General features: G+C 39.8%; 2 protein-coding genes across 6 annotated transcripts in view; one reads left to right on the forward strand and one right to left on the reverse strand.

Annotated features, from left to right (window-relative positions):
- LOC137128207 (troponin I, slow skeletal muscle-like) overlaps nt 1–23,212 on the reverse strand; it is a 71,888-nt gene that overhangs the window by 37,997 nt on the left and 10,679 nt on the right. The gene's annotated exons all lie outside the window — the stretch shown is intronic.
- nav1b (neuron navigator 1b) overlaps nt 1–23,212 on the forward strand; it is a 60,875-nt gene that overhangs the window by 24,429 nt on the left and 13,234 nt on the right. For 4 of the 5 annotated variants that reach the window (XM_067506016.1, XM_067506017.1, XM_067506018.1 and 1 more), the window contains 9 exons: nt 1,270–1,626; nt 15,405–15,549; nt 16,681–16,981; nt 18,032–18,791; nt 19,381–19,797; nt 20,855–20,896; nt 20,988–21,148; nt 21,722–21,895; nt 23,000–23,052. In XM_067506016.1, coding sequence (XP_067362117.1) covers nt 1,270–1,626; nt 15,405–15,549; nt 16,681–16,981; nt 18,032–18,791; nt 19,381–19,797; nt 20,855–20,896; nt 20,988–21,148; nt 21,722–21,895; nt 23,000–23,052 — 2,410 coding nt within the window. Of the gene's footprint in view, nt 1–1,269; nt 1,627–12,638; nt 12,811–15,404; nt 15,550–16,680; nt 16,982–18,031; nt 18,792–19,380; nt 19,798–20,854; nt 20,897–20,987; nt 21,149–21,721; nt 21,896–22,999; nt 23,053–23,212 lie in introns of those variants that run through there. The other variant, XM_067506020.1, reaches the window with a different exon arrangement.

The raw sequence follows: 23,212 nt of genomic DNA on the forward strand, positions 1-23,212 counted from the left end.
AGCAAGGCACTGGTTGGAAGCACGTATATTTTTCGTTAACGTTGGGAACTTTGTTAAATTAAACCTGGTTTCAATACTATGGGAAAACTTCGTTTCTGAAACTCTGCAACTTTCTAGTCTAGCACCCTTGACTCGAAGCTGTTCTAAACAAGCTCTAGAAATAGCAAAAAAGTACTCTTTGAAAAATTTTTTTATAAATCAAGGACCAAGCTAAAACGGCTAGATATCTTTCTTAGCACAAAATCATAGCTACAGATCCAGTAATATAAAAACTTGAATTTATCAAGGGACAGCATTCAATTTCCTATGGTCACTGGTTGTTAACACACACAAGCTGGTGATCTTGTGATGACTGTGTATTTATTCACTTATATTTATTCACATATTGATGTAGACTGTGTTATTAGATACAATATGTCTGTCATCCCTTAATCAACATTATCAATTATTGCATCAGTAAAATCTTCTGTTTGTTTACATTGTCCAATCCATGTTCATGGGTGTTTGAGAAGGTCTCTTGTAATTTTAAACGGTACAGAAGTTACAGTATCTTGATTAACTATTTTCGGACTCAGGCGCCCATTAAACAAGTTAGTACTGTACATTATTCTTTGACAAAGTAGAAATTCTCTTTCTGTCACTTTCAGTACTGGAGAGGCCTCCACATTGATGAATTATCTATCAAAATGGATAAAAATAGTCCCATGGTCATAACCATTGCAATATTTATTTAGGTGAGGGGGTTGATCTACAGTACTTATGTAATCAGCTTACACAGAAGATGCTTCTGGCCATTTGGAGGAAACTTCTAACACTGACTGACTAACAGAATAGAATAGGGAAACTTTCACATACTGAGGTCTACAGCTATATGTTAAACAGTAAACTGGGTGTAGTGAGCACAGTCTCAATGTGAGAATTATACTATATGCTGGTGTGTGTGAATGCACTGCTCAAAGGGACAGATGCCATGCTAACATTTTCTACATCTGTTTCTTTGTCTTTGGGATCCAAGATGCCACATTTCTAGTTTTTGTCCCGGAAGACAATACGGCACAGTTGCTGTATCTAGGTCAACAGCAACTCAGTGCCAATGTAGGTTTCTTTGAAGGACGTCTGACGCAAAGAAAAATCTTTTTCTGGGTGCTCTCATCATTTGCACTATTATTGATATGCTGAGTATGTGTTGTTTTGGAGAAAGATGTCAGATAATTACTTCAGATATACAAATGTCACATGCACTCACCTTCTCCCCTTTTGTCTGTCCAGCTGCCTGGACAGCAGTAATTTGGGCTATGACAGTGACGACACAAATGCTCGCAGCATATCCAGCCTGTCCAACCGCTCTTCACCACTATCCTGGCGCCACGGCCAATCCAGCCCCCGTCTTCAGGCGGGTGACGCCCCATCCTCCACAGGTGGGGGATACCAGGGGAGTAAGATTGGCTCCCAGTATATAGCCCATACAATGCCAGCTCGCTGCTCCAGCCGCCTCAGCAGCACGTCTCGCATTGAGCTCATCGAAGGGCTCGATGCGGACCCCGACCTCAAGTCTGGTTACCTGAGTGACAGTGACCTTCTGGGGAAAAGCCTGCCCGATGACGATGATGACAACCTGGCTAATGGGTAAGAGCATCTTAACATTAGCATGGGTTTGAACCTCTTGTTACCATGACAACACCAATCAATAAGTGACTGCAGACGATGAGAGATTTGCTCTCGATGCCTCCTTGTGACTTTGAAAAGATCAGCTAGAAGTTGTTGTTGTTGTATTGCATTAAAGTTAACAGACCTTTTGCTCTTAAGCGCTACACATTGTACAGTATTGCATACAGTATTTTTTATTCTAAGATTATATCCAATATGAAATGATGGATTCCTGTTTTGTTTTGTGGACCTTCTATAGAGCTTCCATCAGTTAGGAACTCTCGGTTACACAAATAAATGCTGCCTTACCTTTCACTAGTATAAAATCTAAAACTTACAAGCATTGCTGTGGCTCAACAGATGCAACAAATACTGTATTCCATACCTTTCATTTCAATAAGAAAGGCAACTCTTCCAATCCACTATATTTCTTTTTTCTTTTTTGCTCTGGTTCTCGGTCTTTGCCTTCACCTCTTGCTCCAATTCCTTTGTGTGCCTTTATCTAATTCCTTTTCCCAAGTTGTCAGATGACTGTAAGAGTCAGAGAGAGAGGGGGAGAGACAGGGAAGGAATTCAGGACAGTTCTTGTGAGGTTTAGCAGCTTTATCGCTATTGCACATGGAGGGGGATTTAAGCAGAGTTTCTGGAGCATTCACTAGACTCTGCAAGCCAGGTCACGTTCTTACTACAGGGTGCATTAAGGAGAAGAGATGTTTTAGAGCAAAGAAGTATAAACGAAAGTGGGACAATTTAAGTGAAGTGCTGTGTATATATAGAGCTTTGCTGAATCAAAACAAGTTAGAATGAGATTGTTACTGAAATTATTAAACAAATAAATGAAGCAGTTCCACCAATAAAGATTGAGCATTTTTGAAGGAATGAGTGATCAAGATCAGAGAGCAGCACCTTGATGATGATGATGATTACACTGGGTTTATTGTGGGTCCATATATCACAGTAACTTTCATGCACTGAAAATCCATTTAAATCTTCCCTGTGCGTTATCCTGTGTTTTCATGCATCAGCTCCACTGTGGTGATTCAAATGTATGTGAAAGATGAATTTAGGAAACTACCTCTGCTTTATAACCAAGTTTGCTATAGCTTGTTATGTATTTTTGCATAACCTACCATTTTCAGTGCTACCCATGAGTGTTACACCATGATGGGTACAACTGGTCCCTCCATTTACAGTGGACTAAGTGAGTGTGTATTTGGGTATATACTGTCCCTGTTGTGAAGATCTATTTCATATGTGCTATCACCAGAGTAATAATAGAGTATTGCCAAAATGTACCAAAATATGGCCATACCTGATGCTATTTTATCTCTGACCTTGAGTAAGCTTATACTGTGAAACCCCATCTACTCTCTTTGCTTTACTGATCTGTATTTGCATTTGTTTGACTGTAAATGATCTTTGGTTCTCCTGCAGTAAAATTGGAATGCTTGTGCACTATGACAAGTTAATCCTGCTACATAATTATACTCCAGTGCAGATAACTAGCTAATCTGGCTTTTGAAGCAAGTGCAACAGCACATGCTCTGATTTTTATTTTTTTTTCTTACAGTATCTTCTTACAAATTCTTTGATCCATTTGCATTTCCACTGTACATCCCCTGTCACACACTCGGAGTTCAGCTCATTGAGAGCCATTAGCTACCAGCTCTTGAAAATGGATCAGCCTCCTCCTGCGTAACCATAGAAACCAGCTGGAAATTGACTGTAGGGAGAGGTGCAATTTCTGCTCTCTTTCTATAGAAACATTTTTACTTTTCATACATTCAATAGATTTCAAATTAGCCTGGAATTATTAACTACGTCAGAATTGTAGACTTGTGTGCTTAACAATATTACTGTAGTGGTTTTTAATTTATAATACTTGAAAATGTATTAGTAATGCACAAGTATGTCTGCTAATTGGAAAGGGACTGTGGAAAAAAACAAGGTTAATGGCATGTTGTTGATCTTCCTTTTTATGACTTTGGGACGAAATGGAACTACAGCACATCACTGAATGTCTGATGGATATTGATCAACCCACACCAGAGAGCAGTGCCCATCTAAGGCTGCACACTGACGGTAATCACTCCTGGTGTGTGTCTGCAGTGTTAATTATCTGGTACAAAATACACCCAGAACTCCTCACGAGTAACATCTTTCCATCAGTGAATAGAATAGTATTTTCTCTATAGCAACACACAGCTTAAACATAATTAATGATGACCTGCTTTGTCGAAAGAAAGCATGTTTAAGAAGCCAAACCCAAAGGCCAATGACATAAAATTACAAAGGAAATTTTTCTTCTCATAGGATTTGTGCAAATCGCAGTATAAGTGCTGTTAGTTTGACTGACGGTCTGAGATGGTATTTATTGTTGGTTCTCCGGGTACTCTGGTTTCATCCCACAGCCCAAAGACATGTGGGTTAATACGTGACTTATCAGTAGGGTGTGAGTGGAAATAGTTGTCTGTCTTTCTGTGTTGGCCCTGATATAGACTGGGATATATTCAGAGTGTACCCCTCCTCTATTTTAGTGACAGTTTGGATAGGTTCCAGCCGTCCGTGATCCTGAACAGAATAAGTGGTTAGGATGATGGATGGATGGATATATATTCATTCACTATACAACTTTTAACTGTTCACAATTGCAGATGTGAAAATGCAGAGAACTTGCGCTGTACATAATTATGGCAGTTTAATACTAAAATGAAACATCTCCCACAGCAGACTGGGTGTGTACTTGAAATGTTGGCTGGCATTTATAACAGGAGGTTTGCTTTTGTCACACAATTTTACAAGACATAGTACCACTGCTCAATGAGTAACTCCGTTTTATGTCTCATGAGTGTTGAGACGGCTTTTTATTTTGCCTTAACCACATGTGACCACGTAAAGAATCAGAGCTGTTTCCTGTGGTTGCATTTTTCACACCATAATGGCAAAGTTTGACGGTCATTGATATGATGTCGTCCTACTGCAAGCTGTAGTTTAAAATTCTGCTTCATAAGTTGAGCAGTAATCAGATTGCATTGCTGGTGTATGGTTGGGTTTTTTCATATCTGGCAGATGCATTAATATTATAATTACTGTTTAGTTTTTGGTCTGATTTTAGTGGTGTACAGTCAATTATGGTTGATGTTTTACAGGCACTCAGCTGTAGTATATGCAAACAGCTTGGTTCAAATTAACTTTTCATGTCTAATGCAGATGTTCATTGGAAGCAAAGCTTGTTTTTAATGTCATTAGGTTTATAGAAGGATGCGTGTCCAGTGTCTGTAACGCAAGAATTTTACAAGAGACCCATCTGACAGGTAATGATTATTCTGACAGATTCCTACTTTAGCTTGGCATACAAACCGTTTAAGTGGGAAGATCTCAGTGAAAAAGGCAAATATCGTTCAGCATTTGGTTCGACTCCAAACCCTGTGGCTGACTGAGGAAAGTGAAAGACATTTGGCTATAATAAAGACCCACTGCTGATGACTGCACTGCCTCATAGAAGGTTTGAGGTCTGCCTTGATTTTGGGCTAGCATTTGTTCCATAAAATGTCTTTGTGTCTTTCATCGCACTCTTAAAACCAGACACACAAGCTTACAATGATGCATGTAGTAACTGAAATAAATATTCCCATGTGTAAACGCTTCATAAATGAACTGTCAAAAAAAAACTACTGGCTAATATTGCTTTTAAACTATAGCGGAGAAGATGTGCAGTGCTGTTGTTGGGGGATTGTCACTACAAGGGTCTAATATCACATTATGCATTTTTATTTTATCTACTGAACTAGTTTTGATTATAGCATATTTAATGTTAAATAAACAGCAGTAAAGTGGCTAATCATGCTGTAATATAGTAACACTGAAAATAAAATTTGTCAGTATTGGCTTCCAGGCTGCTGTGTCCTCTAGTGCATATAGATGAAATGCTATGGAAGATGACTCCAAAAGGTAACAGAGGATTTGGCTCAAGTATGTGGACATCTGGAGTCTGGACTGTATGATCTTATGTTTCTATATGCTGGAGCAGCATACAGACATCAATGCAGAGCAAGGGAAAAAGGCTGGTTCAGTAGCATCACACCCCTGATCATGCAGCAACACTGCTCGGGATGTGCTGCCATGGCAACCGTCTTCCACTGACCCAGTGATGGGCTGCCTTGTGTGTTGGTGTAATAGCTTCTGATCGTGTGTGCGTGTTGCTTGCTGTTGTTCTGGGGGAGACCGAGACAAAGATGGATGGACAGACTCAGAGAGACTGGTTTAAAAATGGCATGCTAACCACTTAATTAGATTGCCTTGTAATTGTTGATGTGGGGGACGGCTGTCTGCCAATAAAGCTATTGTTTTTAATTTCCTTTGCATTCTGGTGTTGCTAGGATTTATAGTAATGCTGGTTGATGAAAATTATTTCTTTCAAACAATCCAATATTGAATATGCTATTCTGATTTATTCAAAACAGACTAGCACATTGTTTCAACAGAGATTGGATGTTCTAAGGAGAGATATAGTCACAGAAGCATTAATGCATTTCACTGCTTTCTTTTGCTACATTACTGTATACCAGATAAGCCCAATACTTAGTTTGTTCCTCTGGTAATGTCATTTCCATGATAACCATATCGAGGCTTTGCCCATGCAAGTGGGTAGATCTGTTACAGGCTTGGCAATTACAGCATGAAAGTGAGTGTAGTTTTTTAAATATTGGAATACTTTAGAGCCTCAGTCATGGAAACTATGTGCATCAACACATTCTGTAATGCACAAGTAGTTTGCTGTAGTCATCTGATCCTGGATCTGTGCCCCTGGCATTCTGCATTCAATTTCCCTTTAATGCCAGAGTTGGACATCAGTGAGTGCTTCCCCGACCATTTAAGCCTCCCAGGTTTTTTGGACCCATTTAAACCCATCTGCATAAAAAATAAGTTTTGGCCTCTCCTCTCTGCCCTTTCACTGGAGCTGATTGTGTTGCAGTCTAGTGAGGTCAGTTGTTTATGTGCTACAGCTAAAGATGATTTGTGTTTGTACAGACACACACAAATCTATTTTTAAAACGTTTTTCTTTAATAAAAACCTTCTCCATTAGACCCACATGCAAGTAACTGTTACCCAGTTAAAGACGCCTGAAAGTCAGCAGCTAACACACACACTCTCACTGTCTCTCTCTCCTCGGCCACATGAATAATGGACCATTACAGCTGTACCTCAGGGTGTGTGAATCATCCTTGTGTCATGTCTGCATGTGGTCGTCTGGCATTGCACTTTGGATTCCAGCAGTGTATAATGCTCCAGGTGGGAAACAATGCATCGAATGTTTTGACAATATAAAGTGTAAAAATCTGAATCATATAGTCCCTGTTAATTCATCATTTCCTATTCATCACAATGTATGTTGGAGTTGGTACAGACATGTCAGACTGTTTCTGCTCCAAATATGGCTAATGGGGCCTGGTTGGTTTAGATTAGTTTATACTCAGATGGCAAGTTGTCTGAGTTCAGCGTTAAAGTTTCATATTAGTCAAGCTGATACGACTTTATTTCTCTAAGCAAAGCCAAGATAATAACAGAGCACAGAACAGCGCTGTAAAACGTATGAAATTAGAAACTCGTACTGTAAACGTGGCATTGCATATGACAGCAAGAATGGTGCATTAGCTGTATTATGGGCTTCATCTGTGGGGGAAGGTGTCCTGTCTGAGACTGAGAAAGACTTTACATTCACTTTCCAGTTCAATAATCAGACGACAAGTCCATTCTCTGGCGCTTGTGGAGACGGGTCAACCAAAAACAGTTGCTGATGCATGTCAGACCTATTCACTATAATTGTACACCAGTGTTCGCTGATGAAGGCAGCCCAACCCTGTTTGCTTAGCTCTGGTCATGCTTTACAGTTGTGATGGGTAGATGACACCTCACAGTGTATGGCACAGTTTCTTGACTGTGCTGACAGTGTTGACACTGTGTTGGTGTATCGCTTAATAGCGACATCTGCTGGATTACAAAAAACACCACAGGCAACGTGGATAAAGTGTGTGGAGATGGAACTTGGTTCATTCTTTCTGACGTGGATAAATTCTCCTATTTACATGACCAGCTGATAATAAAGTGCTAAGTGAATAAAAGAAATGTATATATTCCAAATAGTTTGAATATAACCAAAATAAAATGTAAAACGCAGAATGTACAAAAGTCTTTTTTGCAATGAAGTATAAGTGAAAAACATAGAATCAAAGTGAAATTTTTGTTAATGTCATTTATAAAAAAAATAAGTGGGAGGAAGGGTTTTGTGTACCTTTGTTTTACACAAGGTACAGAAGCAAGCATTGATGAAGTGCTCCTGTTCATGTAAGACGACATTTTACCTGCAAATAAAATTTAAAAGGTTAATTCATGTGAAAAATTAAATGAGTCCTTCAGAAAGGAATTTGAACACAATGAACTTAAATGAAAACTGAGCAAAGGTGGAAACAGGAAAGAAAAACATTAACCTTATTTTGCGTTGTAAATGTAAAAATGAACCCAGACTGGAGAAATTATCCTTTTTCGCGATGGTTCCATAAATGTCCGTGGCAAACAATGTCTCTTGTCCTCCTTTCACCACAAATACAGTCAAAAGTAGTCCTTGCCAATAAACGCATTTTGGCCTTTCACTGCCTTGCAACACAGCAGCTGTATCTGAATTTTCTCAAAACGATACTCACCTCAATACTGGGTTTCTGTCTTTGTGCTTGATACACGCACCGACGCTTCAGAATTGTTTGTCCCATCACTTCTTTGCAGACTTGGTCCACATGACTGACTGATACTTAAATGCATAAATCATTCAATACATTGTTTACCCGTGAGGTTTCTATCCATCTATGATATATTGTACCATTTTACCAAATTCATTGAGGGAAATGTCTGCTCTTTCTTAGAATCCAAATGTTAAAAAGTCTATTTTGTAATCCTGATTTCCCACTATGCTAAGTGGTTCTTTCATTTATTACTCATTTGTAGAGCCTGTACGCTAAACTGTAGTCAAGAGGCCCAGCTTTAATTCATTCTGCCTCCTGCTGGAAATCCAATTTCATGACATCACATGCGCCTAGTATATACTTATTTACTAGATCATTGTATTTTCCTGTAAGATTTACAGGAGCATGTTACCAGCTTAAAAAGAAAATGTGTTTTAATGTGACCGTCTTGACCAGCACGCAGAGATTTCTGACCTTGAATCAATTGGAGCAGTAATGTTTGAAAGACTGAAAACCTTCTTATCCAACATCAGTACCTGAACTCACTAATGACTTTGTGACTTAATGGGATTAAAATCTTGTCATCGAGTTTCCCATAAGTCAAACAGGGGCTGCACGTGCACATACAGTAGTTTTGTTCTCTTACCGTGTTTGTTTGTTCATCTTCGCTGTTGCTTGTTGTCTCCCAGTAATGTTTTTAGCTGTGACGTATTTGAAAAAGTGAGATTTTTTTTTAATGAGTGCCACAATGATCAGCTTATAATAAGTGTGTCTTTCCTTTCATTGCCTCCATCATTTGTATACTTTTATCCTGCAACACAGTTTATGCACCAGAGGGAGGCAAAATTGACAGATCACAAGTCACAACGGTAAATGTCAGATTATAAAAATGGTTTCCTGTCCGATAACCTCAGTAAAAACAAGTAAAGGTCTTATGGTGCTGTAAAAATGGACTGAATCTCTAAATTATCAGTTTGCCAATACTTCGACTTCTTGCTGGCAACATTACTGAATAACCCTAAGTAAACATAAAAAAGGATGTTTCTGACACAAGCCATTTGGTTATCAGTGTAGGACAGCTGTTGCTATACAGTACAAACATGACTTCAAGGCTTTTCAGATGACAGCTTGTTTAGCAGCTCTGTGGCCTGGCTGAGATAAACAGGAGATGTGAGCAACACAGCTGTTGTTTTTTTTGTACTGTTAAGAATGGATCACAGTCATCATTCTAGGCTAAAATGAGCGTCAATGTTTTGGTTTGTTATTAGAAAATTAAGTCCTGCAGTAACCAAAGGGGATTTGTCTGGCAAAATGTTTTGTTTGTGAGCAAAAAAAAGTGAAGTTCTTTTTAGATGATGATCAGAGTAGCGATTTTTTTAAAAAGGGGGGCAGACATAACAAGCTTTTGTCAAACGGCCATATCCCTCTGTTAGAGATGTTGAGGAATGCCTGTATGTCTGAGACACACACTGACAGCAAAATAGTTGTCTAATTTCAACAAAATGTAAAAACAGTCATCTAAAATTCCAGTTAAGCCGACTTGTGGGAAAAACGGCCTCAATACTCTAAAATCATAGGGGTCAATGGGGTTTGTTTGGAAATGATGAAAATCCTAAAGTGCATTTATTTTCTGCATCTACTTTTTTATTTTGTTATAGCTCTTGCTATTTAGCAACATGCAACCCTCCGTTGTACATTTTGAATAAGAGCCACCCTGAGTCAGACTGGGCTAATTTTAACTGAAGTTGTGGAGTGGGTGTGGGACCCCGTGTGCTCACAGAGGCTTTACCTCCTGCAGTGGTTAATTTACAGACATCTGGTGAAGTCATCACCACAATATTGTTCCACTGCTAATGGGAGGGAGATGCGGACTCTCAAAGTGGGCAACTCATGCCTTACTGGAGGTCCTTGTGTCATCTCTGGGTTTGTGGTTGTACTCCCTGCAATTCAGACTGTACCTCAAACTGAGTTTTTCCAGCTAGAACCCAGGAGGTAATAAATGAAGATAGAACGTGTTTTATTTTTAGGGACATTCATCATGGTAATAATCTTTCTAATGAAGTAGGAGGTCTGATGCTACAAATGTCTATAGCTACAGGGGCTTTGATTCTTTTTCATGTTATAGCTACATTCACAGTGAGTTGGTGTTTAGTCCACAGACAACTGTAAAAAAATAAAGTGGATGCAGCGAGGTGTGGCAGTAGCCATGGGTTTACATTGGAGCCATTCGAAGCCCAAACGTTCTGCTTACTCTCAGCTGCCTTGAAAAAGATTTTCTCAGGAGTCAATTCTGAAATCTCTTTAGTGATCTGGTTCAATGATGGTCTTACACTGTTTACACTGGTCACTCTGATGGATTTTATACAAACAATAGGAACCACTGAGCAATTTTTGACCAATAAGCAACAGACACTCAAAGCAAACTCGCCACAAGGCTGTTTCTTTTAACATCTGCTTCTTATTGCTAAACTGGGGACATTTCCCACATAGCAGATCCAGACAAATTGGAATCCCACTGCAATATTGCTTTAATAGTAAAGCAAAATCCCAGTCTTCAAGAACGCTCACCAATTTACAACAATTTGGCATTTACTGTTTTTACTTTTGGTATTTTCAATAGTTTTCTTAACTTGTTATGTTTGGTCTGGTTATCTTTTTGACCTTTGAGAACAATGTTAAAACAAGCAAAATAGGCAGAGGACGAGAACTTGTAATCCCCCATAACAGAGGGCTCTTACATTTCCATTTCAACAACTAAACAGCATCTTTCATTAGTAGCTCACCGCCTCCCACATGCCCACTTCATTACCTCACACCTGCAGCTTTTTGGCTCTCTAAGACTAAGCCAAGTAAATGCTGACTACACCATAAGTACATTGCAGGCCTACACATTTTTTTTTCCACGTGTACTTCTTTTTATAAATACATTGAAATTGGAGGGTCCTTTAAATGGCTACCTCAACTCTTGCTGTATTCTCTATGGTTGATATTTTGCAAATAACAAAAAAATCTTTGCAATTTGACTAACTGGCGCTCCATTGACTCAGTATGCCTGTAATCGATCAGTGACACTGATCAAATATGCTCAAGCTTCTCCAGGATGAAAAAAGCACTAGTTTCTTTCAACTATTATAACTTGCGTTCTGGGAAATTATGTAATTTAAAAAAAAACAAATGCTAATTGATTAAATGAAAAGAATAACCTGCAGATTGATCAGTAGTAAAGTAATCATTATTTAACTGTATATGCAGCCCTACAACCACTTACGGTCAAGTAAGCAGATTTTTACACGTCCGTTCTTGGTACCTCTACGAAAGCTGAAGAAAACTACAAGCTAGCTAGCATTAGCCTTCATGTAGGTACCAGAAGAATTCTCCTGTGCTTCTGATTTGGCTGTGACCTTCACTTTGACTTTTTGCAGGACTCTGTCACACACCCACTGCCCAGCCCTCACCAGCTGATAAATAGCTTGCATCCCGGGCCATAGTCTACATAACAATTTCGATCATAAAATTAACAAGAACCAATGAGGTAGATGAAGAAAAAAGATTGCATCAATTCTAATTATTGTGATTCTTTTTCTTTGTTGTGTGGTTTTGATTTCTGTCCTGATAGAGCAGAGAGAAGCTACGTAAAAAAAAAGGCAACGTAATTTAGTTGTTGAAGCTTACAAAAACCACGCTGGAAAATTCAAACTAAATGCTTACTCCTCAGCCTCAGGCTTTTTCTGCCTTTTCATGTTTAGTGCTGCTCCTAGTTTTCGGTCCAAATTGGCGGCAGCTGTGCTGTTGCGCCCTCTATTGGCAGTTGTCAAAAAAAAAAAAGCATGTATTGGCATAAGGCATAGCTAGAATTACCTTTAAAAAAATAAAATAAAAAAAAAGGATATGAGCATGTTTTCAAAATCCCCACACAATCTTCTAACTTTAAATGAATCTAGCTTCATGAGATAAAACCTCACACACACAAAAAATGGTAATTTAATAAAGTTATCATAGCTGACTGAACTGAATTCTGATTTCAAATTTGAAAAGCTAAAAAAAAAACATAAATGTAATTAACTAACCCTGCCTCTATACTTTAACCTAGTTACAAGGTAATTATTGGTGTACAGTACAGCACAGCAGTTCGCTAATATTGGGGGGTCTCTCGTTTCATCATCCCTGTCCCTTTTTTTCCCCTCATTCTTTCTTTTTTGGAGGGTGGGGGGGGGATGGGGGTGTTGCCTGGTCAGCAGCAGACTGCTTCCTTCTGCCCGCTGAATGGGAGAGAGACACGGGGTCTCTGCCTGCGGAGGATATGAATTACAATCATTCAAGGAAGCTGTGAAAACGGTCACAAATGAGTGGCCGTGTTTTAATCGGGAAAGTGCCACCTCTGCAGCCGGCGCGAAGGGCTCAAAGGACGGGTCGTTTGACACCAAGGTAACGGGGATTTTTTTTTTCATCACTTTCCCGTAACATTACACACATTGGTCAACGTTTTCGACATTTTCAGACGTGGAAACTTTGTTTAAATGCTACAGTGAACTAAGCTAATAAATTTATCTGTATTATGGCTGTTAGCGTAACATGTTTAGTGATTTGTCAGCTTTGAATTATTCTAAATTTGACCTGGCTTTTCACTGAAGATACTGAAACATTTCGGCTTTAGTACTTTTATAGTAAAAAAAAAAAAAAAGAGTAAAAACTTCAGACAGTAAAGTTGCTGAGTTATACACGTGACGCGTGAACTAAATTGACCTGAAGTTGAAAAGTGAAACAGCTCTACTGTATTTTTTGGCCTAAGCGCTCATAATAATATACTTGGAAACACATTTTATCGTTGGATGACACTTTGCTGCTGTTAACCACAGGTATCTGTATAATAGAGATCTTCACCACACACTCAGCCATAGGCATGTACTCTTCGGAGCCTGTGTTTGCACAAAATATACACACTGCCAAATGCATTCTTCTTTCTTTATGCTGTGTGCTATTTGATCTGGTTTCGTACCAATATAATAAAACAAACTTTTTTTTTTTGAAGCCAATGTCATAGAAACATCTCTTGTTTCTGCTTAAAATGTCATGCATCCATCTTGCACTCTTATCATTGTATTGTTGCCGCACATTGCTAGTCTTGCCATGGTGGCAACCAGTTCTTGCATTCATCTCTGTGGGATTTATAGCGATGCTGTTAGATCCTGGTCCAAGTCTGGACTCTTGAGTGTCATGTCCCCACCCTGCACTGCCTCACTAGCCATCCTTCAGTCTTTATAAACTATAACTATATCACACAAACCCAGCTCAAGTAAAGGCAAAGACACACAAATCAGACTTTGGAATTTTGCCATAGAAAACATAAAGTTAATTGCCATCCTATATATATGAAGTATGCTCTTAGCTGGTGCGCTCCCACCCTTTCCCTGTCTGGATTTCACCTCTCAGTGCAGACAGTTTGGTTTGTAATATCAACATCCCACAGGCCCGCCTGCCTCTTCTAAGACTGACATCCCTTTGGGGTTATTCATGGCCCCTCTGAACAATACCACCTCTGTCATGGCTGATAAACATACTGTGAACATATCCACTCAATGTAAATCTAGATTATTATTTATTATTGATGGTATGCAGGAACATTTTAAAATTCCCAATTCAAACATTATCTCAGTGTTCATTTCCAATGTTGCTTCCAAGGTCATGTATCTGCAGCCACACATCTCAACTAAAACGTTGCCTTTCATGCACCAGAAGGGTAAAAACCTGTGCAAAGTGTCAAGAAAGACTTTGCTTCTGTTTGACAACTGCAACTACAACTCGACTACAGCCATGTGATTAAATCCGATGCTGAAAGTGTACGGGCCATTTTTGTCTCTGTGTTTTTCTTTGCAGTTCCATGTTCCATGCCTCTGCTAATTGCAGACTGCCGACCCACAAAGAACATTTTCAGCTCAGTGGGGAAAGCAAAGGAAAAGGGAAAAGAACTGATTCAGCTCAAGCAGTGACTCAGCTTTAAAGGGTCTTATTAATTTACCTTTTCCACTGTGCCACATTTTTGTGCACCAAGACAAATTTGATTACCATTTGTGGTTGCCAGAATAAATGATGGGGAACATAAATAAACTAAATGCAAGCTGGACATGCATTTAGTTCTGTAACGGTGTCATTTTTCAATTCAACAAGACATTATTGCTCCTCAAAAGCACATAAAAATGTTTGACTCTACAAATGGGGACTCTGTTAGGATTCTCAATGGTTTTCCCCTTTGTTATGTTTTGGTTGACTGAGAAAATATATATCTCTCGTTGTATTTCACACAGTGGTCCACATTGTAAATAAATTCAAACATGAATATATTCAGAGAGATGATGCCCACCTATGTGACTTATATTCATGTGCAATCATTTACTAATATATATTTTACGGCTGCTCTGTCCATCCCTGACTTGTGCAAATAAGGGGCCAATATGGCAGCATCTGTGTCAAGCTAATGCAGGACTTCTTTGCGGGGCGGAGAGAAGGGCTATGAAGGGTTTACTCACCCTGCTTCTTTAAGAGCACACTGGAATGCTTTGTAAATCCTAAGCTGTCAGATTGCCATACTTGTTGCTGAGCATGCTTTATCAGCAGAAGTTGACCTTGAGTATAACAGTATAGACCTTTGTTTAAAACTGCCGGCTTTGCATTTATAAAAAAAATGTATTTGCCCACACTGATAGGTCTATTTTGTGATTTTTAAACAAACCCTGACTGTATGGAAAATTGAAGATATGCATTATACTGAAACTCCAGAGGGCTCATTCGACATGGTGCTTAGAGGTTTGAAGTATTAATTAATTGTTCAAATTACCTACTTGTTTCAGCATGAGGCCCCCATTAGTAGTAACATACTGTGGACAGATGGACATGTCATCTTTGCTGCCAGGCTCTTCTCCCTGCAAAATGCACATTTCTGCATCTACACTGACTGTCCATTTATATTGTTGTGACTACATAAGAGTAACTGCCAAATGATCATCATTCATGTATTGTTTCAGTTGGAATGAGAGCAGCTCCATCAGCAGTGGGCTCAGTGATGGTGATGGCTCCGACAACCTCAGTTCAGAGGAGTTCAACGCAAGCTCCTCCCTTAACTCCCTCCCAAGCACACCCTTGGGATCCCGACGCAACTCTTCTGTTATGGTGAGCTAAAATCCTGTACCCAGCAATCAGCAATGCACCATGTGGCAAAGTTTTGCTTTACTTTATCTTGTTTTGTTTGTAAAAGCCGTGCTAAACATTGCAACGGACACTGGTCCTTGTAGCATTTTCAGTGCTTAACTCTGTGATTTACTTTGGTTTGTGTGGTAAATACAAGTCCTTTGTTTTGCCAGAGGCCACAAAAGACACCAGACTTCACCTCTGTCATTACAATGAAACAAGAAATAAACAGTCGCTCTCAGTGTAATTACTGTTCGTGGAATGTTCTGCGTTCACCTCAAATCTTTAACACATATATATTAAAATGATGTAGTCACAACTGGTTCCCTGATCCAGTCTTGGTCTAATATGGAATTTATACAAGCACACTATGAAAACAAGAAACCTCCATCACACTTAAACTTAAAATGATCCACCCTAGATTATGGAATAGAAGTTAACGAGCATACATGTCAGTTAAGAATTTTTAAGTAGGTGTTTGAACTTTCTATTGTGGATAAACCATAGCAGGCATAAATTGCTGTTCTAATCAGAATGCGTCTTAATGAATGTCTGGAGGAGATCTTCAAAGGTATGATACTGCATCTTACCTTTCTCACAGGTAACTGTATTTTACTTTTCTGTAATTATGAATAAGTGCTTACTTGAAGAAAGCGCCCTGGAGAAGAAACATTAGTGGGCCATCTGTCGCTCTGTCACATTCTTAGTGCCAAGAAGCCAAGAAGCAGCATGCAATTTTGTCCACAGTGCTACCTCCTCATTGCACCACGAGTTTTTCTGTAGGGTTGTAGCAGTGTTTCTTTTTTTGGGGGGGTGGGGGGGTTGTGCTCAACTTTCTTTCGTTTAGGATTTCTTTTCATTCCACAATGTATTGTTTGATCTCAGTGTTAAATCGATCATTTTTTTTTCTTGTTTGCTTTTCCTTCCTTTGTCTTTTTCTGTGGTTGTCTTTAATCCGCTGGGACATATCAGTCTATCTTTCGCTCCTTCCCACTGGAATGCAGCTTAGATGGAGAAAAGATTACAGAGAACAATAATCTCAATAGATAACACAGACCATGCATGATGGTTACCCACACAGTGCCTCTTCCCTTCCTCTCTCTCTCTCTGCAGCTTCGCACTGATGCAGAGAAGCGCTCCCTGGTGGAAAGTGGTCTTTCTTGGTATAGCGAGGATGGCAAAGCCAGCCACAAGCTTGATAGCTGCAGCTATGACACAGGGAGTCTAAAGACAGAGGCCCCAAGCAAGTGGAGAAAGAAGCCTCCAAGCTTTAGTGAAGAGTCGGGGGCCAAAGTAGAAATGAAGAAGCCTCAAAGTTTGGGTCAAACAGGGAGTTTCAAGAAGGGCCGCAATCCTCCTGTGGGTGTGACCTCTCCCATTACCCACACATCTCAGAGCATGCTTAAAGTTGCAGGTAAGACTTTTTATCTGTACTTCACCTTATGTTTGTACTTTCCTCAGGTATTAATCTTACTTGTAATTTTGTTTTTTTTTCCTTCAGCTATGACATCTGTGTCATACATTGCCTCTTGTTTGCTTAATCCAAATGTGAAACAGTCTGTTTATAGAGCTGCCAAGGAGGCTATCTGCTTGGTGTCAATATGAATACAGTGTACCCCTTAAAGTAAGCCAGGGCTTGATTTGCAGTGTAACACAGCACAGTTTTGTGAAGAAAAACGCACCATGAAATCAATTTCTGTTTTCTGGATTCGGTTTATTGCCCAAAGCCATGTTTTTTCTATTGTAGAAATAGACCGATACTGTACATGTCTACAGAGACGCTGTGTCTGCTGTCTAAAACAAATGAATGCCATGATTAAATAATAGGTTGAAAATAAGTTCCAATGCCAACATTCCTTGGTCTTTCATTTTAAATGGCTCAACTTCATTTTAGCTTTAAGTGAGTAAAATTGGATATGATTGGATTTATTTTTTGGCTGCAGTTTAAAGTATAAATCATCTTATAGCTAATTGTATTTCTAAAGCTTCTTTTTATATTTATAGAATGACTGAAGAGGTCAGATAATAACAATATTTAAGGTAGTTTTAGCACTAACATCATATCAAAAAAGTAATATTTATAGTTTTCTTTACGTCTTTTTAACATAGCCTTTAATCTTTATATAACTGTGCATTACTATATGCCCCATGTGCATTACTATATTGATCTATTATCATCTGAATTTGGGTGTTTTTTATCATTCAAATAAGTCAGAATAAAAGCTCTTTAAGTAAATACAGATGTTTCTTGTTTTATCCCTGCTGTAATGGCTGCAATGATGTGTACTTTTTTTCAGTTCTAGAGAAATGATTTGTGTCTGTTTTAGTTTTAGTCAGTTTAGTCGTCATTTGTTAGCCTGCACTAACGGGGTTGATCCCACTCTCTTCGGGGTCATGGTGACTACGTAGCAAACAGCTTAAACATTTTAGATGCCTCTTTTAACCACTTGATCTTTTTACACAGTGCCTAAATGTGAGAAGCCACCGGACAAATCCAAGATTTCCATTAAAACTGCGGGTCTACAACGGTCTCGTTCTGATGCTGGCAGGGATCATCATGGAGAACACCGCAAACCCCCATCAGGTTTAGTTAAACCCACAGCTGGAGCTTCTTTCGGCTATAAGAAACCACCGACAGCCACTGGGACTGCCACCGTTATGACAGCAGGGGGTGCCACCATCTCCAGTGGCTCTGCTACTGTGGGGAAAACCCCCAAGTCATCTGGCATTCCTGTGAAGCCTGTGGGAGGAGGAACACCCACAGGTAGAAAGAACAGTTTTGATGCCAGCAGTGAGCATGGCTTCCTGGGGCCTAATGCCCGAAGCAGCATCCAATACCGCAGCCTGCCTCGGCCGGCCAAATCGAGCACATTCAGCGTTATTGGTCGTCCTGCGGCTCGACCTGTCAGCGGTGCCATTGACCCCAGTCTGTTGAGTTTGAAACCTGTGCCCATTGCCTCCACAGGTCCCAGGGTTAAAGAGCCTAGTAGCTGCAGCAGTAAAATGGCTAACCGGACCAGCACAGGCCCAGTGAACCAGACAGACAGAGAGAAAGAGAAGGAGAGAGCTAAGGCCAAGGCTGTGAGTGCTGAAATAGACTGTGGTTCTCTGAAGAGGGCAGACACTCAGTCTGAGTCTACAGGAGAGTCTGCTGTGAAACTGCACAGCCTGAGACGGACCAGCAGCAGCAAATATCCTGAACTTTCATCACCCACTACACCAAGGTGTTTGTAATTTACTTTCTATAAAAGTAAAATATTTTCTGACTGACCTGTCATGAAATCCAACCATGCGGGTAATTTTTGGTTTTACTCTGTATGCCTGCGATATCTGCTGCCTTCCACTACAATGGAAAGGAATGGGATTTTATTTGTAGCTTACAGAATCTTTTCATAAGTCATGTCTTGTTCCAACAACAGTGTCCCAGTTATTCTAGATAATCAGCAGAGCTTGAAGCCCAGTTTGTCCTGCAACTACTTTCTACAAAGGAAATGGCCCAGAGCAATGGGAACATTGTTTAAATTAATGCTGGTGCTGACTTTTTGAGGCAGAAATCTTAAGAGACTGCTATCTCAGGACCTTGTCAAATATGGCCACAACTATTTGCTTGCTTATATAGTGCTAAAAGTAAGACAGATGTAAAATGTGTTTTCTGTTGAGTGAAAGACTCTTTAAAATCAACAAAAATGAAAGAGGAAAAAAAAAAACACAATACACACTGGTCCAGTCATTCCGGAGTTTTAAATATAATTACTCAGGACTTTACCCTAGTTTGCATGCTTTAAAATCTTTCTTCTTCCCCCTGATTCCTAGAATGCTGAACACAAAGTCTCTGGGTCGTCCACCCAGCCTCGCTCATCTGGACCAGGTCAACCCCAACAGTCTTGACTCCTGTGTGGCCATCCAGGACCTCCCACCTAAAGTTCCCCCGTACTCCAAACTTCAGGATTTGGCTGGTGCCCACACAGCAGTGCGTCTCACCCCAAGCCCAGCTCCTGTCCTCCACATTGATTCCCAGTGTTCCTATACCAGTGAAAGCTTAAGCCTGAGTGGATCACCCCTGCTGTATCCCAAACTGTCGGGTATGCACCGCAGCTTGGAGTCCCTGCCGCTCCAGATGAGTGTACCCTCTAGCACAAGGTTTGTCACAACTGAGACACATGACAAGGAGGAGAGGTGTACAGGAAACTGGGGGGCTGGGAGTAGAACATCCCTCAACCTCTCAGATAGGTAAGTCTCTGTGTAACAACCTATGTAAGCAAAATGTGATTCTACAAAATCTATGTTGTTTGCATTTAACAGTAAAAGTACTGTAGGTGGGGCTTACTTTTTTGTACCCCCATCTTAAGTGCATACTGGCGGTATGAGGTGAGATCACTAACAAGAACAGTGCCTCTCAATCACAAATCAACTAATTATGACTTTAAATAGTACAACTACATATATCACTTTTATGGTGGATTTATTTAACATTTGTTAAAAAACAAATCCAGTTTTTGAACCAGCATTATTATAATTAGCACAAAGAAATGCACATTGGCTAGAAACTAAGCCTAAACCCCCCCCCCCCCCCCCCCCCCCCCATCTTTCATGGTTTTTGTTAACTACAGGTTGAAATTGCCCCCTGAAAATGTTCAAAGGTGGTTTGTTATTGAGTGAAAATGAATGCTATAAAAGTCAGTCTTCTAGTTTCTTGGGAATAACGTGCGTTAGGGAACAGGTCAGGGTGGCCCATAGTGCTGGCGTACTCAGTCGCAGCGGGTCAGGACTAACCTTCCATTTGATCATCTGACGCAATTTCGTTGTACACCTTGTATGTACAATGACAAATAAAGCACTTTACTTTATTTACTTATATTCGTAGTGGGTAAAGAATAATGTCCAGTTAGGCTAACACGTCAAAGTGAAGTTCAACATTGGTCTATAAGTTTCTTGGCAGCTGACATAACCTCCACCCATATTTCATGTCTTTCCTGGGAAAAGAAAATCTGAGCTGTAATTTGGAATATGAAGGGCTGGATCTATCTGACAGTTTCTGTTTGTTAAGATGGGGGTGGTCTGAATTAATTCCTGCCAAAGGAATGTACTTTTACAGCAATCCCACACCACGTGTATTAAAGTGCTCAGTATTTCATGCAGGCTAGATGTACATACCCCTGTGGTGTAATGCAGTTCCCAAAGACAAAACGCAACCTAATCAATGTTTGTGTGAGGCTCTCAGAAACATGCTATATGTGCTTAAAAATGTTCACATTGACATTAACCACGTTTATTCTTTTCTTCACAGCTTACAAACTGATAGGAACACCTTGCCAAAGAAAGGCTTGGAGTATGTCAAAAAAACATTTTTTTTTTAAATCTATTTGAATTCTTCATTTAAGCTTTATGATTTTAAGGTACAATAACCTTGGTTTTTTCAGACGCTATGGCTCAAGCCTGTCAGAGAGTGAAGGAAGCAAACCAGGAAGGCGCCACTCCCACACCATAGTGAGCATGACAGAAAGTGAAAGCCCCCCTCAGCTGCCCTCTCCCACCCGCCCGCTACACCCCTCATTCGGCAAGGCCCCTCTCACCAACATGGGTGAGTCTGCTTGTCCCTTGTGGCTGCCAAGTTCTAAAAAAGCTCCCGGTTTTGAACTTTGCAACTAGTGGGATTTGAGATTTTTGATGAGCCATCAAACCTATTGTTGATTGTTAATGAGGACGGGAGTATTGAGTTCACACTAAGTTTTTAACATTTAAGTAACATTAACACAAGTTGTCAATAATAGATTCTGTCTGTTATTTAGATATAGAATCTATTATTCTATATCTAAATAATGGTGGAGTAGTATAGTACAAGGCTGAAGCATATAAACATGGTTATCTCATATCTAAACCTTTAGACTTTAGTTAAGTTTCAAATACGCAGGAGATGGAGGCAGTGGGGGGTCATGTCAGGCTATATTTATCTCTTTGACTTCAACCATAGTGTTGCCTTTCATCGAGTCATCAGAACAAGAGTCTTACAGCTGGATTTAGGCCTAGTCTGTGCGTCTTTTTCACACTGCATCCTATAGTTCTGTCTTTGTCACTCACTAGCTTACTATCTTCCCAAATGCCTTTGTGTGTGTGTGTGTTTGTGTGTGTGTGTGTGTGTGCGTGTGCGTGAAAGTTGCCCCAGTTTCCAGTGGCAGCCCAAGGATATCACGTTCCAACAGCATAGGCCCCTCTAATGACTCAGCCTGCGATCTTTATGGATCCTCCCCACTGGGCAGCAGCATGTCGCTGGCTGACCGGCCAAAAAGCCTGATGCAGTCCGGGTCATTCCGTGAACCAGGGGATGATGGTGAGCCTTATGATTTGTCCAATGTGGCCTCAAATGAAACAAAACTGTCTGCTGATACTGCACACAAACTGTTTCAAAATAGCCTATGTTTTCATGAATGAGGAAAGTAAGAAGGCATCTTAGTGTGTCTACTATTGATGCAGCTGAAGCTGTAAATCACAGATGCTATCTGTGATTTACATTTCTAATTAATACCACAGTTGTAGTGTGAGTAGAAAACCTTGGTTGGGAACATGAAATACTGTATATGTACAAATGCAGTTGCTTTTAAAGTTCTTGCAGGTTTCAGAGATTCTGATTCTCTTAGATAAACTGTATATTTATACATATATTAAACTGACAGAGATGATAGGTGTGTAAGTGAAAAATGGCAGGTCTAAAAAAAAAAAAAAAAAAAGTTTTTCTAACATGAGTTATAACTGTTATTGTAGATGTCATTGATATTAACAACGAACCACAAATCTCTGTTCAAACATGTACAAAATGTTTGAATATAAAAAGCTGCTGTTTAAATCAGAGATCCCACTTAGAGGAGTCCTGGAGTCTGATTTACGCAGTTTAGGCCCAGAACAAAGGAATGCTTTGAACCAGGACTTTTAATGGAAATGGGATCATTCAAAAGGAGGTTTGTGTGTTTTCAGATGTTGTCCTTTTTTACATTCACCAAAATTCTGTGGGTCAGTCTCTGTGTTTTAAATAAGTCAACTGAGGTATGTCCCAAGTCTTTGTGAAACATATTTTGTTCCTGAGGTCATCACGTGTATAAATAAGATGTGCATGGGTCTGTAACATAAAAGCAAAAAAATGGTATGGGAGAAATGGTTTTGTCCTGGACTCTTGATGAATCTGACTTGTTGACAGGTAAACGCAATGTACTGTTTCCGACGTATTCAGGCCCCTTCATTTTGTGCAGCCTTTATTTTATCAATTGAATTCTACATTTATACAATTTTTACACCCTGGACAGATCACCAGTCTATCTCAGGGCCACAGAGACATGCATAAGACACAATTCATAACTACAGGCAATTTACAGTCTCATTTTGAGCCTAATGTAGATAATGTAACTCTGCAGATATAACTGTGCACCTTTCTTTTTCGCAGTACATGGCTCCGTGCTGTCTTTGGCATCCAATGCTTCATCCAACTATTCCTCAGTAAGTAGATCGAGCCATAAATTTCCTTTTGCTGGGGTTTAGTGTCCTATGCTATCTTCAGAAAAGTGATCATGTAGAAAAGCTATAACAGCATAGAATAATATTAGATTTTCCATTATCGCCACTTGAGGCAATTAGCCTGAATCAGAATGGCTATTGT

The sequence above is a fragment of the Channa argus genome, chromosome 5 (assembly GCF_033026475.1).
Source record: "Channa argus isolate prfri chromosome 5, Channa argus male v1.0, whole genome shotgun sequence".
In the NCBI taxonomy this organism is placed as follows: domain Eukaryota; kingdom Metazoa; phylum Chordata; class Actinopteri; order Anabantiformes; family Channidae; genus Channa; species Channa argus.